This window comes from Coregonus clupeaformis, unplaced genomic scaffold (genome assembly GCF_020615455.1).
Source record: "Coregonus clupeaformis isolate EN_2021a unplaced genomic scaffold, ASM2061545v1 scaf0500, whole genome shotgun sequence".
Taxonomy (NCBI): Eukaryota; Metazoa; Chordata; class Actinopteri; order Salmoniformes; family Salmonidae; genus Coregonus; species Coregonus clupeaformis.
This window is the reverse complement of record NW_025533955.1, coordinates 125,368-140,230: the sequence shown is the minus strand read 5'-3', so window position 1 is coordinate 140,230 and position 14,863 is coordinate 125,368. Positions and strand designations below refer to the sequence as shown.

At 46.9% G+C, this 14,863-nt stretch overlaps 2 protein-coding genes across 3 annotated transcripts in view; one reads left to right on the top strand and one right to left on the bottom strand.

Moving 5' to 3' along the window:
- Positions 1-1,578: 1,578 nt before the first annotated feature.
- sigmar1 (sigma non-opioid intracellular receptor 1) lies at positions 1,579-10,197 on the bottom strand. Of its 2 annotated transcripts, XM_041872680.2 has the most exons (5): positions 9,926-10,197; positions 7,565-7,765; positions 3,185-3,277; positions 2,408-2,622; positions 1,579-2,365 (listed from the first exon to the last, which is right to left on the bottom strand). In XM_041872680.2, exons 1-5 carry the CDS (start codon positions 10,068-10,070, stop codon positions 2,351-2,353), a joined length of 669 nt encoding a protein of 222 aa, XP_041728614.1. In that variant the 5' UTR covers positions 10,071-10,197; the 3' UTR covers positions 1,579-2,350. The 2 variants fall into 2 exon arrangements, with proteins under 2 accessions (XP_041728614.1, XP_041728613.1); XM_041872679.2 differs by having other exon boundaries at positions 1,579-2,622.
- A 424-nt stretch (positions 10,198-10,621) lies between these two features.
- galt (galactose-1-phosphate uridylyltransferase) overlaps positions 10,622-14,863 on the top strand; it is a gene marked incomplete at its 3' end in the record, with an annotated part of 121,003 nt that continues 116,761 nt past the window's right edge. The window contains 2 exon segments of the mRNA XM_045215716.1: positions 10,622-11,078; positions 12,204-12,373. Coding sequence (XP_045071651.1) covers positions 11,042-11,078; positions 12,204-12,373 — 207 coding nt within the window.

Genomic DNA, 14,863 nt, shown 5'->3' with positions numbered 1-14,863 from the left:
ACTCGCTGTTGGCTGGGCTCCCAGCCTGTGCCATTAAACCCCTACAACTCATCCAGAATGCCGCAGCCCGTCTGGTGTTCAACCTTCCCAAGTTCTCTCACGTCACCCCGCTCCTCCGCACACTACACTGGCTTCCAGTTGAAGCTCGCATCTGCTACAAGACCATGGTGCTTGCCTACGGAGCTGTGAGGGGAACGGCACCTCCGTACCTTCAGGCTCTGATCAGTCCCTACACCCAAACGACATTGCGTTCATCCACCTCTGGCCTGCTGGCCCCCCTACCTCTGCGGAAGCACAGTTAAAACTGTTCGCTGCTCTGGCACCCCAATGGTGGAACAAGCTCCCTCACGACGCCAGGACAGCGGAGTCACTCACCACCTTCCGGAGACATTTGAAACCCCACCTCTTTAAGGAATACCTGGGATAGGATAAAGTAATCCTTCTACCCCCCTTACCCCACCCAAAAACAAAAAAAATACATTGTAAAGTGGTTGTCCCACTGGCTATCATAAGGTGAATGCACCAATTTGTAAGTGGCTCTGGATAAGAGCGTCGGCTAAATGACGTAAATGTAAATGTCTAACGGACATTAATCGTCACCCCTACCTGTGCTATAACTAATGTATGCACACATGACTGTAAGTCGCTTTGGATAAAAGAGTCTGCTAAATGGCATATTATTATTATTATATAACTACTCAATAAGACCGTACTTGGGTACATTTAGTGAATTATTGGTTGGAGTGTAGTTATCGTGAAAAATAAAAATGGAGGGTATTTGAATTGTGAAAATTGCCATGAGTTGTATATTGATAGTCTGTTCTAGGTTTCCACACATAATAACCATTACATCATCTGTGCTCCTTTTTCAAAGGTGGTTCCGGTTGATGACCTGTCTCCATAGCTGAGAGAAACCCAAGAGGAATATCACTGTCCCCAATACTACTGCTGATGTTTCTAACTGTACTGATGAGGAAGAGGAGAGCAGACTTATCCACTGTTGCTAAACTGTGTTCAGTCAAATTTACAGAGCCAGAAACTAGTCATGTTCAATAAAGGTTTTCTGCAAATAGAATTATAATACAAAAAAGAGTATTGCTGTTCAGTGAAGTTCTGCCAACCGTTTGTTGGAAACCATTATCAAGGAAACGTAGTTAAACACTGGCAATTGTAACATGTTTCTTGAACACAAGTGATTCTAAGGACAATAATAAGTGTGTAGGACAATGTCTATCACAGGTCAATAATACATGTCTTTGTTAATTGTGCAGACTGATTGCTATGGTATGGGCATGACAAATCAATTAACTAATTAAACACTTATCAGCTATTATGCCTCTCGATTTCCAGTCGACATTGTCAAGGAAAACGTCAATATGCAGTATAGCTATGCCTATGGCTAGCAGCTTTGACAGTACTAAGTCAAGCTTTACTGTTTCAGAACATATGGTGTCACAGTGGTGGAGGAGGCAGGTGGGCTTCCTATCTCTTGAAACGACAACCAGCAGTAATTGTTAATACTCTAAAAGACTGTAAAGGCCAAAGGGGTCCTTATCTCTCACACACACACACACACAATGCCCCAAAACATTATTTTAATGTGTTCGACCAGAATGATTGCAGTAGGTTATGTCCATCTACACATCCCTTAAAATGTTGACAAATACATACAACTTGCTACTTGCCATTCATGTATAGACACTGATGTGTTTAGAGAAGGTTGGACATGGCTTTATGTTGACAGCAGCTATCTAGCCTGTTAGCCTGCTAGCTAACAGAGCAAGGAACAGCAGCTATCTAGCCTGTTAGCCTGCTAGCTAACAGAGCAAGGAACAGCAGCTATCTAGCCTGTTAGCCTGCTAGCTAACAGAGCAAGGAACAGTAGCTATTAGTCAGCTATCTAGCCTGTTAGCCTGCTAGCTAACAGAGCAAGGAACAGTAGCTATTAGTTTATGGGATGCAATCAACACGTATATCTAACTCTAAGAGGTTCAAGGTTTAGAGGTCAGGTACCACAGAGGACGTCAGCCTCGGTGAGGGTTAGGGGTCAGGTTGCTCAGAAGACGTCTGCCTCGGTTTGGGTTAGGGGTCAGGTTGCTCAGAAGACGTCAGCCTCGGTGAGGGTTAGGGGTCAGGTTCCTCAGAAGACCCCAGCCTCGGTGAGGGTTAGGGGTCAGGTTCCTCAGAAGACCCCAGCCTCGGTGAGGGTTAGGGGTCAGGTTGCTCAGAAGACCCCAGCCTCGGTGAGGGTTAGGGGTCAGGTTCCTCAGAAGACCCCAGCCTCGGTGAGGGTTAGGGGTCAGGTTGCTCAGAAGACCCCAGCCTCGGTGAGGGTTAGGGGTCAGGTTGCTCAGAAGACCCCAGCCTCGGTGAGGGTTAGGGGTCAGGTTGCTCAGAAGACCCCAGCCTCGGTGAGTAGTGTATTGGCCTCTAGCAGCATTCCCTTGGCGTAGACCCGTACTGTGTAGAACATAGTGAGGAAGTCCTGTGTGCTGAACAGAGTGTCTGCCAGGGCGAACCCCAGGGTGGAGGGGATGAAGCCTCTGCCATACTCCACCATCCACGTCCCAGCACTCCATTGGACCGACGTTGCCTCGCCTACCGTGTGGACTATCGTGTCACCTGTTAACACAAACACACACAGCTGATACAAAAGACACTACAACGTAGGCCCACTCCACCTTACTAGTTGGTAGGCTAGTTTACATTGACATGCAAGTCATTTAGCAGACACTCTTATCCAGAGCCACTTACAGGAGCAATTAGGGTTAAGGGCCCTGCTCAAGGTCACAGACAGATTTTTCACCTAGTCGTCTCGGAGACCTTTAGTTAATGGCCGAACGCTCTTAACCGCTAGGCTACCTGCTGGTTACTGGCCCAACTCTCTAACCGCAAGGCTACCGCTAGGCTACCGCTAGGCTACCTGCTGGTTACTGGCCCAACCCTCTAACCGCTAGGCTACCGCTAGGCTACCGCTAGGCTACCTGCTGGTTACTGGCCCAACCCTCTAACCGCTAGGCTACCGCTAGGCTACCTGCTGGTTACTGGCCCAACCCTCTAACCGCTAGGCTACCGCTAGGCTACCGCTAGGCTACCCGCCTAACCTCATTGACCCGTGTTTTACCTGGGTAGAACAGCTGTAGTGTCTAACACATAGAATGTAATAGGATCTCTGTGGTCTTACCTGGATAGTACATTTCACTCTTAGTTGATCCCTCCTTCCACTGCCTGAAGGTCCCAGAGATGATGGTGTCTGATATTTCAGCCCAGTAACGACCTTAAGAGAAGTTAATAACAGAACAGAAGAACAACAGGTTACTGTGATGCTACTGCACACTGTGGGTGAATATAAAAAGGGTTTCCTCATTCCTTGTGTTCTCCTCCCTCTGGCAGGGAGGGATACGACAGAGGACAGAACACCTTAAGAATTAGACTTTTGAGATGTGACCCAAATGGTACCCTATTCACTTTATAGGGCGGCAGGTAGCCTAGTGGTTAGAGAGTTGGGCCAGTAACCAGCAGGTAGCCTAGTGGTTAGAGAGTTGGGCCAGTAACCAGCAGGTAGTCTAGTGGTTAGAGAGTTGGGCCAGTAACCAGCAGGTAGTCTAGTGGTTAGAGAGTTGGTCCAGTAACCAGCAGGTAGCCTAGTGGTTAGAGAGTTGGTCCAGTAACCAGCAGGTAGCCTAGTGGTTAGAGAGTTGGGCCAGTAACCAGCAGGTAGCCTAGTGGTTAGAGAGTTGGGCCAGTAACCAGCAGGTAGCCTAGTGGTTAGAGAGTTGGGCCAGTAACCAGCAGGTAGCCTAGTGGTTAGAGAGTTGGGCCAGTAACCAGCAGGTAGCCTGGTGGTTAGAGAGTTGGGCCAGTAACCAGCAGGTAGCCTAGTGGTTAGAGGGTTGGGCCAGTAACCAGCAGGTAGCCTAGTGGTTAGAGAGTTGGGCCAGTAACCAGCAGGTAACCTAGTGGTTAGAGAGTTGGGCCAGTAACCATCAGGTAGCCTAGTGGTTAGAGAGTTGGGCCAGTAACCAGCAGGTAGCCTAGTGGTTAGAGAGTTGGGCCAGTAACCAGCAGGTAGCCTAGAGGTTAGAGAGTTGGGCCAGTAACCAGCAGGTAGCCTAGAGGTTCAAGAGTTGGGCCAGTAACCAGCAGGTAGCCTAGTGGTTAGAGAGTTGGGCCAGTAACCAGCAGGAAGCCTAGTGGTTAGAGAGTTGGGCCAGTAACCAGCAGGAAGCCTAGTGGTTAGAGAGTTGGGCCAGTAACCAGCAGGTAGCCTAGTGGTTAGAGAGTTGGGCCAGTAACCAGCAGGTAGCCTAGTGGTTAGAGAGTTGGGCCAGTAACCAGCAGGTAGCCTAGTGGTTAGAGAGTTGGGCCAGTAACCAGCAGGAAGCCTAGTGGTTAGAGAGTTGGGCCAGTAACCAGCAGGTAGCCTATTGGTTAGAGAGTTGGGCCAGTAACCAGCAGGTAGCCTAGTGGTTAGAGAGTTGGGCCAGTAACCAGCAGGTAGCCTAGAGGTTCAAGAGTTGGGCCAGTAACCAGCAGGTAGCCTGGTGGTTAGAGAGTTGGGCCAGTAACCAGCAGGTAGCCTGGTGGTTAGAGAGTTGGGCCAGTAACCAGCAGGTAGCCTAGTGGTTAGAGAGTTGGGCCAGTAACCAGCAGGTAGCCTAGTGGTTAGAGAGTTGGGCCAGTAACCAGCAGGTAGCCTAGTGGTTAGAGAGTTGGGCCAGTAACCAGCAGGTAGCCTAGTGGTTAGAGAGTTGGGCCAGTAACCAGCAGGTAGCCTAGTGGTTAGAGAGTTGGGCCAGTAACCAGCAGGTAGCCTAGAGGTTCAAGAGTTGGGCCAGTAACCAGCAGGTAGCCTAGTGGTTAGAGAGTTGGGCCAGTAACCGGCAGGTAGCCTAGTGGTTAGAGAGTTGGGCCAGTAACCAGCAGGTAGCCTAGTGGTTAGAGAGTTGGGCCAGTAACCAGCAGGTAGCCTAGTGGTTAGAGCGTTGGGCCAGTAACCAGCAGGTAGCCTAGTGGTTAGAGAGTTGGGCCAGTAACCAGCAGGTAGCCTAGTGGTTAGAGAGTTGGGCCAGTAACCAGCAGGTAGCCTAGAGGTTAGAGCGTTGGGCCAGTAACCAGCAGGTAGCCTAGTGATTAGAGAGTTGGGCCAGTAACCAGCAGGTAGCCTAGTGGTTAGAGAGTTGGGCCAGTAACCAGCAGGTAGCCTAGTGGTTAGAGAGTTGGGCCAGTAACCAGCAGGTAGCCTAGAGGTTAGAGAGTTGGGCCAGTAACCAGCAGGTAGCCTAGAGGTTAGAGAGTTGGGCCAGTAACCAGCAGGTAGTCTAGTGGTTAGAGAGTTGGGCCAGTAACCAGCAGGTAGTCTAGTGGTTAGAGAGTTGGGCCAGTAACCAGCAGGTAGCCTAGTGGTTAGAGAGTTGGTCCAGTAACCAGCAGGTAGCCTAGTGGTTAGAGAGTTGGGCCAGTAACCAGCAGGTAGCCTAGTGGTTAGAGAGTTGGGCCAGTAACCAGCAGGTAGCCTAGTGGTTAGAGAGTTGGGCCAGTAACCAGCAGGTAGCCTAGTGGTTAGAGAGTTGGGCCAGTAACCAGCAGGTAGTCTAGTGGTTAGAGAGTTGGGCCAGTAACCAGCAGGTAGCCTAGTGGTTAGAGTGTTGGGCCAGTAACCAGCAGGTAGCCTAGTGGTTAGAGAGTTGGGCCAGTAACCAGCAGGTAGCCTAGTGGTTAGAGAGTTGGGCCAGTAACCAGCAGGTAGCCTAGTGGTTAGAGTGTTGGGCCAGTAACCAGCAGGTAGCCTAGTGGTTAGAGAGTTGGGCCAGTAACCAGCAGGTAGCCTAGTGGTTAGAGAGTTGGGCCAGTAACCTAAAGGTCACTGATTCGATTACCCTAGCCGACCAGGTGAAATATCTGTCGATTTGCCCTTGAGCAAGGCACTTAACCCTCATTTATTCCACGGGCGCCATACTACTATGGCTGACCCTGTAAAACAACACATTACACTGGACCTATCATACTACTATGGCTGACCCTGTAAAAAAACACATTACACTACACCTATCATACTACTATGGCTGACCCTGTAAAACAAGACATTACACTGGACCTATCATACTACTATGGCTGACCCTGTAGAACACATTACACTGCACCTATCATACTACTATGGCTGACCCTGTAAAACAACACATTACACTGCACCTATCATACTACTATGGCTGACCCTGTAGAACAACACATTACACTGCACCTATCATACTACTATGGCTGACCCTGTAAAACAACACATTACACTGCACCTATCATACTACTATGGCTGACCCTGTAGAACAACACATTACACTGCACCTATCATACCACTATGGCTGACCCTGTAAAACAACACATTACACTGGACCTATCATACTACTATGGCTGACCCTGTAAAACAACACATTACACTGCACCTATCATACTACTATGGCTGACCCTGTAAAACAACACATTACACTGCACCTATCATACTACTATGGCTGACCCTGTAAAACAACACATTACACTGGACCTATCATACTACTATGGCTGACCCTGTAAAACAACACATTACACTGGACCTATCATACTACTATGGCTGACCCTGTAGAACAACACATTACACTGCACCTATCATACTACTATGGCTGACCCTGTAAAACAACACATTACACTGCACCTATCATACTACTATGGCTGACCCTGTAGAACAACACATTACACTGCACCTATCATACTACTATGGCTGACCCTGTAAAACAACACATTACACTGCACCCATCATACTACTATGGCTGACCCTGTAAAACAACACATTACACTGCACCTATCATACTACTATGGCTGACCCTGTAAAACAACACATTACACTGGACCTATCATACTACTATGGCTGACCCTGTAGAACAACACATTACACTGCACCTATCATACTACTATGGCTGACCCTGTAAAACAACACATTACACTGGACCTATCATACTACTATGGCTGACCCTGTAGAACAACACATTACACTGCACCCATCATACTACTATGGCTGACCCTGTAAAACAACGGCGCACAATTGGCCCAGCGTTGTCCAGGGTAGGGGAGGGAATGGCCGGCAGGGATGTAGCTCAGTTGATAGAGCATGCCGTTTGCAACGCCAGGGTTGTGGGTTCGATTCCCACGGGGGGCCAGTATAAAAAAATATGTATTCACTAACTGTAAGTCGCTCTGGATAAGAGCGTCTGCTAAATGACTAAAATGTAATGTAAATGTACTATGGCTGACCCTGTAAAACAACACATTACACTGGACCTATCCAGTGTATGACATAGGGGCAGTGTGTGAACCCAGAGAGATCCTAACCTGAGTGTCCTCCAGTGTCCACGGCAGTGTGTGAACCCAGAGAGATCCTAACCTGAGTGTCCTCCAGTGTCCACGGCAGTGTGTGAACCCAGAGAGATCCTAACCTGAGTGTCCTCCAGTGTCCACGGCAGTGTGTGAACCCAGAGAGATCCTAACCTGAGTGTACTCCAGTGTCCACGGCAGTGTGTGAACCCAGAGAGATCCTAACCTGAGTGTCCTCCAGTGTCCACGGCAGTGCCGAACAGCAGGACGTACTCAGTGAGGGAGGCATGGAGCAGACACATGGAGCCCATCCAGCCACCCGCGTTAACGAACACCCACTGCAGGTCCTCGTCCGGCAGGATGTGACCAGGGTACTTCCTCCGCAGCTCCACCACCACCTTGGCGAACGCCTGGTCGTGGTCCTGGCCTGGAGGAGACAACATCAGTGATAAATCAGTGCTACCAGACAACTATAGGACGGTAGAAGTTCCTTATTAACAGCAGTAATCTACATCTCATGTCTAGCATGTCCCTGACCTCACACTGTTATCAAAGATGAACCCTCCCCTTTTTAACAAGATAGCATGCTGATGTTGGCTTGCAAGAGCTCTCACTCACCTCTCTCAACTACTAATTCACCTCGTTCTAGTCAAAACCATTTGGCTAGTAGGATCACTTAGCTGTAACTAGATCTGGAAGGCTGGCATAATACAATTACAGCTAGCTAGCTACATGCTTGGGTCTAATCCTACAGCAAGTTGATGATCAGCCAATCAACTAAGCTAGCTAGTTAACTTGTGGGTTATTTAAGCAATAAAGCACGAGGAGGTGTGGTATATGGCCAAGGGGTGGGTCTAATCCTGATTGGTTAAAACCACATTCCAGCTGGTGTCTATTCCACAAGTTACCACTGGCTAAATCTATTATGTTAAAATGCTTATTTACTCGGTTCCATCTGACTGCGCAATCCACTGTCACATCAGCCCAGCCAGGCAATTTATAAACTTAATCTCCACTATAAACAACATCTAGACATTATCTCACATTTCTTTTAGACTAACATTTAGATTTCAACCACGGAGATTTGTATAAACCTTGCTGTCTGTCTCTCTGACATTTGCAACATTGTTTCAATATTCAAATTCGATCTCCAGCTGTCCCATAGTAATGAATGTGTTGGGAGTCGGGACGAGACAGACAGACAGGCAGACAGGCAGCGTTTCTCAGACAGTCGAAATCATGAATCAGCTGGCATCATTTGTATGGATATATACAAAGAAATGTAAATTGAAAAAAGGTCAAATGAAACAAAGTGCAGCTAGTTTGCAGTCTTTCCAGCTTCAGTTTAAAGTGATTATGTTAGCTGTGTTGTTGGCTAGCTCCTCTGAACATCAGTGTCCTGAAGAGAGAGCACATTTTCTATGCCAGGCGAAATAGCGCCTCATTAGCTCATTGTTATGGATGTATCCAAATAAATGTAACTAGAAAACAGCTTAAACAAATGCAAATGCAGTTACTTTACTGTTATTCTGGCTGCACTTTGATGTGACTAAGTTAACCGTCGTTGGCTAGCTAGCAAGCAAGGGATAAGAACGTTGCCAGCCAGTATGGCAATGGAACATTTAGAACGAACGACTGGGTCGCGTCCATAGATACAGAACGACTGGGTCGCGTCCATAGATACAGAACGACTGGGTCGCGTCCATAGATACAGAACGACTGGGTCGCGTCCATAGATACAGAACGACTGGGTCGCGTCCATAGATACAGAACGACTGGGTCGCGGCCCATAGATACAGAACGACTAGACGGTTCGAGCGCTCATTGATACAGAACGACTGGGTCGCTGATCCATAGATACAGAACGACTGGGTCGCGTCCATAGATACAGAACGACTGGGTCGCGTCCATTGATACAGAACGACTGGGTCGCGTCCATAGATACAGAACGACTGGGTCGCGTCCATAGATACAGAACGACTGGGTCGCGTCCCATAGATACAGAACGACTGGGTCGCGTCCATAGATACAGAACGACTGGGTCGCGTCCATAGATACAGAACGACTGGGTCGCGTCCATAGATACAGAACGACTGGGTCGCGTCCATAGATACAGAACGACTGGGTCGCGTCCATAGATACAGAACGACTGGGTCGCGTCCATAGATACAGAACGACTGGGTCGCGTCCATTGATACAGAACGACAAGACGGTTCGGGCAGCAACCCTAGATTTGTGTCGGAACTATATTTTGTGTTAGGATGAAATAGTATGAATAAATTACTCAAACTCGACTTCGTCTTGGGCCTAAAAACACCTGTGCCAATATATCCTCCAAACACCGGCTTCGACGGCTTTTTCACTTAATTTCACTAGTCTTTTTCATGATGTTAAGCTAACCATCACAAATATCAATTTAATGATTATCAGGAGCATATTCATTACGCCGTTTAATAAAGGGAAGAAAACGAAACGGAGAGAACTACCTGAACTTGTCCAATAGAAACTATCGTTAGTTCTGTTTGCTTCCGTGTAATTAAAGGGTTTCCGTAATGAAGCGCCTCTGACTAGCCAACTACCAATTTACCTGCGTATCGCTTGGCCAGTATAGCAACATCTTCCTTCGTGAAGACATACTGTTTGCTAGCCATCCACTGCCGCAGGTACATCACTATCAACACAGACACTCCAGCCAGCACGATTAGCTTTAACACTTTAGTTGTCCAAGACATGGCTATAAGATTGAGTGGTAGAAAACAACGACCAGAGAAACAGAAAAGTAGAGTTGAAACAGAAGTAAGAGCTGCAGTCAAGACAAGACGGAGGTTAGCATGAGAAGGCACCCATAGAGATAGATACATGACTCCTCTTTGTATATGTGTCATTACCGCGCCTGGGACAGCATGGGCAACGCCATTGAGGCTATCTCCAGTTTGAAGTAGTCCATTTTCTTCTTAATGATTGGCTGTTCCCTCCTGATGATCCTGTTGGACATGACTTCAACTGTTGTCACCAGGAGGGCAGGCAGCCAATGAAGTTGGAATTCCCACCCAGTTGACTACATTAAAATGGTGGAAGCCCATGCTAAAGCGAGCTTTTGGCCACTAGAGGCCTCTATCATTCTCTATGGGGGAGGCGCCTTAACATTCAGCTCTGCTCCGCCCCCATCGGACGCTACGTTCAGAAAGACGTTGATAGGGGCGGAACAAAATGACGAGTGGAGTATTGAAATGATATCCAATGAGAATCTTGATAAAATGTCAAGCAGGCATGGTGGGCGGTGTCAATATTGTAGGTGAGCTTGTGTTTTCGCGCCATGAAGTCACGTGTCTTGTCCTAGCCATCAGAAAGCCACTATCTGTAAGATTGTGCTACCGATACAAATATTTAACAACATATATCTATCTGACCGTTCTGCATCGTTCTTTCCTGACCGTGACAACTAGTAAACCTGCATTACGGACAACATCTGGAGTCCTGCGTTCTTCTGCGCAGCTTTGATTCTCTCCACTGATTCTATTTCGAAAGGAGAGGCAGAGAGGTTTCAAAACAGCACTAATTCAAAGCAGGGTTAGGGTTTATCCTATAGATGTCAGACTAAAGACAGTCCGAGCCACTGACACAGAGAGCGGTTTAGTAAAGTAGGGCTGGACACAGGTGGACTTTCACGTCGTCGGCGTTGTGACAACAACAGACCACCGCAATGAGCAGCAAGAATGAACTCAGCTTTGATCCAAAGGGTAACATCTCTTTATTGGAACATGATTTGCAAGCACACAAGCCAGAACACACTACTAAAATGAGACTACAGACTATTAGTACATTTGGTCTTTTAGGAGTTATGGACTAAATGAGCCTAATGTTACTCCTTATAGTCCAAGGACCTTACATGTTCAGTTTAAAAGGTGTTTATGTTCAGTCAGCAAGAGTTTCTGTTACCACAGAGCACAACCCGTGATACAGTTCAGTCAGCAATAGTTTCTGTTACGCAGAGTACAACCCGTGATTCAGTTCCTGTTTTGGTAGATTCATAATAAAGTACGTGGATAAATCTCTGTCGCCACCTGCAGGCCGTGTTATAGAGCACAGTCTAGATAGACTTGAATTGTGACTGAACCTCTACCTATTATAAAAAGTTAGGCTAGACTACAACAGAATCTGGGGTTAGTTCTTGAGATGCCTGATTAGCTAACTGTATGTGCGTGTGTATCTCTTTCTCTCTCGCTGTGCGTGTGTGTATTTGCGTGTGTACTTGTGTGTGTGTGTATGTGCACATCTCTCTCTCTCTGTGTGTATGTGCACATGTCTCTCTCTCTCTCTCTCTCTCTGTGTGTGTATGTGCACATCTCTCTCTCTCTCTCTCTCTCTCTCTCTCTCTGTGTATGTGCACATGTCTCTCTCTCTCTCTCTCTCTCTCTCTCTCTCTCTCTCTCTCTCTCTGTGTATGTGCACATGTCTCTCTCTCTCTCTCAATTCAATTCAATTTCAATTCAATTTAAGGGCTTTATTGGCATGGGAAACGTGTGTTAACATTGCCAAAGCAAGTGAAGTAGATAGTAAACAAAAGTGAAATAAACAATAAATATTAACAGTAAACATTACACTCAGAAGTTCCCAAAGGATAAAGACATTTTCATTTCTCTCTCTCTCTCTCTCTCTCTCTCTCTCTCTCTCTCTCTCTCTCTCTCTCTCTCTCTCTCTGTATGTGCACATGTCTCTCTCTCTCTCTCTTCTCTCTCTCTGTGTATGTGCACATGTCTCTCTCTCTCTCTCTCTCTCTCTCTCTCTCTCTCTCTCTCTCTCTCTCTCTCTCTCTCTCTCTGTGTATGTGCGCATGTATCTCTCTCTCTCTCTCTGTGTCTCAGAGCACCAGCACCTGCGCTACAACCCCCTTCGGGACACGTGGGTTCTGGTGTCGGCCCACAGGATGAAGAGACCCTGGAGTGGCCAGGTGGAGAAGGACAAGGAGGATCAAGTACCTCAACACGACCCAAACAACCCCCTCTGTCCTGGGAACACCAGGGCCAACGGAGAGGTGAGAACCCTGACCTCTAACCCTGACCCTATAACCCTGACCCTATAACCCTGACCCTATAACCCTGACCTCTAACCCTGACCCTATAACCCTGACCCTATAACCCTGACCTCTAACCCTGACCCTATAACCCTGACCTCTAACCCTGACCTCTAACCCTGACCCTATAACCCTGACCTCTAACCCTGACCTCTAACCCTGACCTCTAACCCTGACCTCTAACCCTGACCTCTAACCCTGACCCTATAACCCTGACCTCTAACCCCTGACCTCTAACCCCTGACCTCTAACCCTGACCTCTAACCCTGACCTCTAACCCTGACCTCTAACCCTGACCTCTAACCCTGACCCTATAACCCTGACCCTATAACCCTGACCCTATAACCCTGACCTCTAACCCTGACCTCTAACCCTGACCCTCTAACCCTGACCTCTAACCCTGACCTCTAACCCTGACCCTATAACCCTGACCCTATAACCCTGACCTCTAACCCTGACCTCAACCCTGACCTCTAACCCTGACCTCTAACCCTGACCTCTAACCCTGACCTCTAACCCTGACCCTATAACCCTGACCTCTAACCCTGACCCTAAACCCTGACCTCTAACCCTGACCTCTAACCCTGACCTCTAACCCTGACACGACCCAAACAACCCCCTCTGTCCTGGGAACACCAACGGAGAGGTGAGAACCCTGACCTCTAACCCTGACCCTATAACCCTGACCCTATAACCCTGACCTCTAACCCTGACCTCTAACCCTGACCTCTAACCCTGACACGACCCAAACAACCCCCTCTGTCCTGGGAACACCAACGGAGAAGACACACAGACAGAGATAGATATAATGATAGAGTAGATATATACAGTAGATATAGATACTGTAGATATAGATAGATACAGTAGATATAGATTGGTATATACAGTATATAGATACAGTAGATATAGATATAGTAGATATAGATGTATTTGTATTTATTATGGATCCCCATTAGTTCCTGCCAAGGCAGCACCTACTCTTCCTGGGGTCCAGCAGAATTAAGGCAGTTATACATTTTAAAAACATTACAATACATAACAGATTTCACAACATATTAAGTGTGTTCCCTCAGGCCTCTACTCTACTACTACATATCTACAATACAAAATCCATGTCTACATGTGTGTATAGTGCGGATGTTATCGTGTATCGTGTGTTTGTATACATGTGTCTATGTTTGTGTTGCTTCACAGTCCCCGCTGTTCAATAAGGTGTATTCATTACAATATTTAGTTGAGGTTTAGGGTATAGTAAATTATTTGTCCTAAATACAATGCTTTTAGTTTTTGAAATATTTAGGACTGACTTATTCCTTGCCACCCATTCTGAATCTAACTGCAACTCTTTGTTAAGTGTTGCAGTCATTTCAGTCTCTGTAGTAGCTGACGTGTATAGTGTTGAGTCATCCGCATACATAGACACTCTGGCTTTACTCACAGTAGCATGTCGTTAGTAAAGATTGATAAAAGTAAGGGGCCTTGACAGCTGCCCTGGGATTTCCTGATTCTACCTGGGCCTAGTGCTTTTGTTATCATGTGTGTATAGTGCGTACGTTATCATGTGTGTGTGTGTATGCATGTGTCTGTTTGTGTTTCTTCACAGTCCCCGCTGTTCCATAAGGTGTATTCCTATCTGTTTAAAAAAAATCTGATTCTACTGCTTGCATCAGTTACTTGATGTGGAATAGAGTTATATGTAGTCATGGCTCTATGTAGTACTGTGCACCTCCCATAGTCTGTTCTGGACTTGGGGACTGTGAAGAGACCTCTGGAGGCATGTCTTGTGGGGTATGCATGGGTGTCTGAGCTGTGTGCTAGTCGTTTAAACAGACAGCTCGGTGCTTTCAACATGTCAATACCTCTCACAAATACAAGGAGTGATTAATTAAATCTCTCCTCCACTTTGAGCCAGGAGAGATTGACATGCATATTATTAATGTTAGCTCTCTGTGTACATCCAAGGGCCAGCCGTGCTGCCCTGTTCTGAGCCAATTGCAATTTTCCTAAGTCCCTCTTTGTGGCACCTGACCACACGACTGAACAGTAGTATTGGTGCGACAAAACTAGGGCCTGTAGGACCTGCCTTGTTGATAGTGCTGTTAAGAAGGCAGAGCAGCGCTTTATTATGGACAGACTTCTCCCCATCTTAGCTACTGTTGTATCAATATGTTTTGACCATGACAGTTTACAATCCAGGGTTACTCCAAGCAGTTTAGTCTCCTCAACTTGCTCAATTTCCACATTATTTATTACAAGATGTAGTTGAGGTTTAGGGTTTAGTGAATGATTTGTCCCAAGTACAATGCTTTTAGTTTTTGAAATATTTAGGACTAACTTATTCCTTGCCACCCATTCTGAAACTAACTGCAGCTCTTTGTTAAGTGTTGCTGTTATTTCAGTCGCTGTGGTAGCTGACTTGTATAGTGTTGAGTCATCCGCATACATAGACAC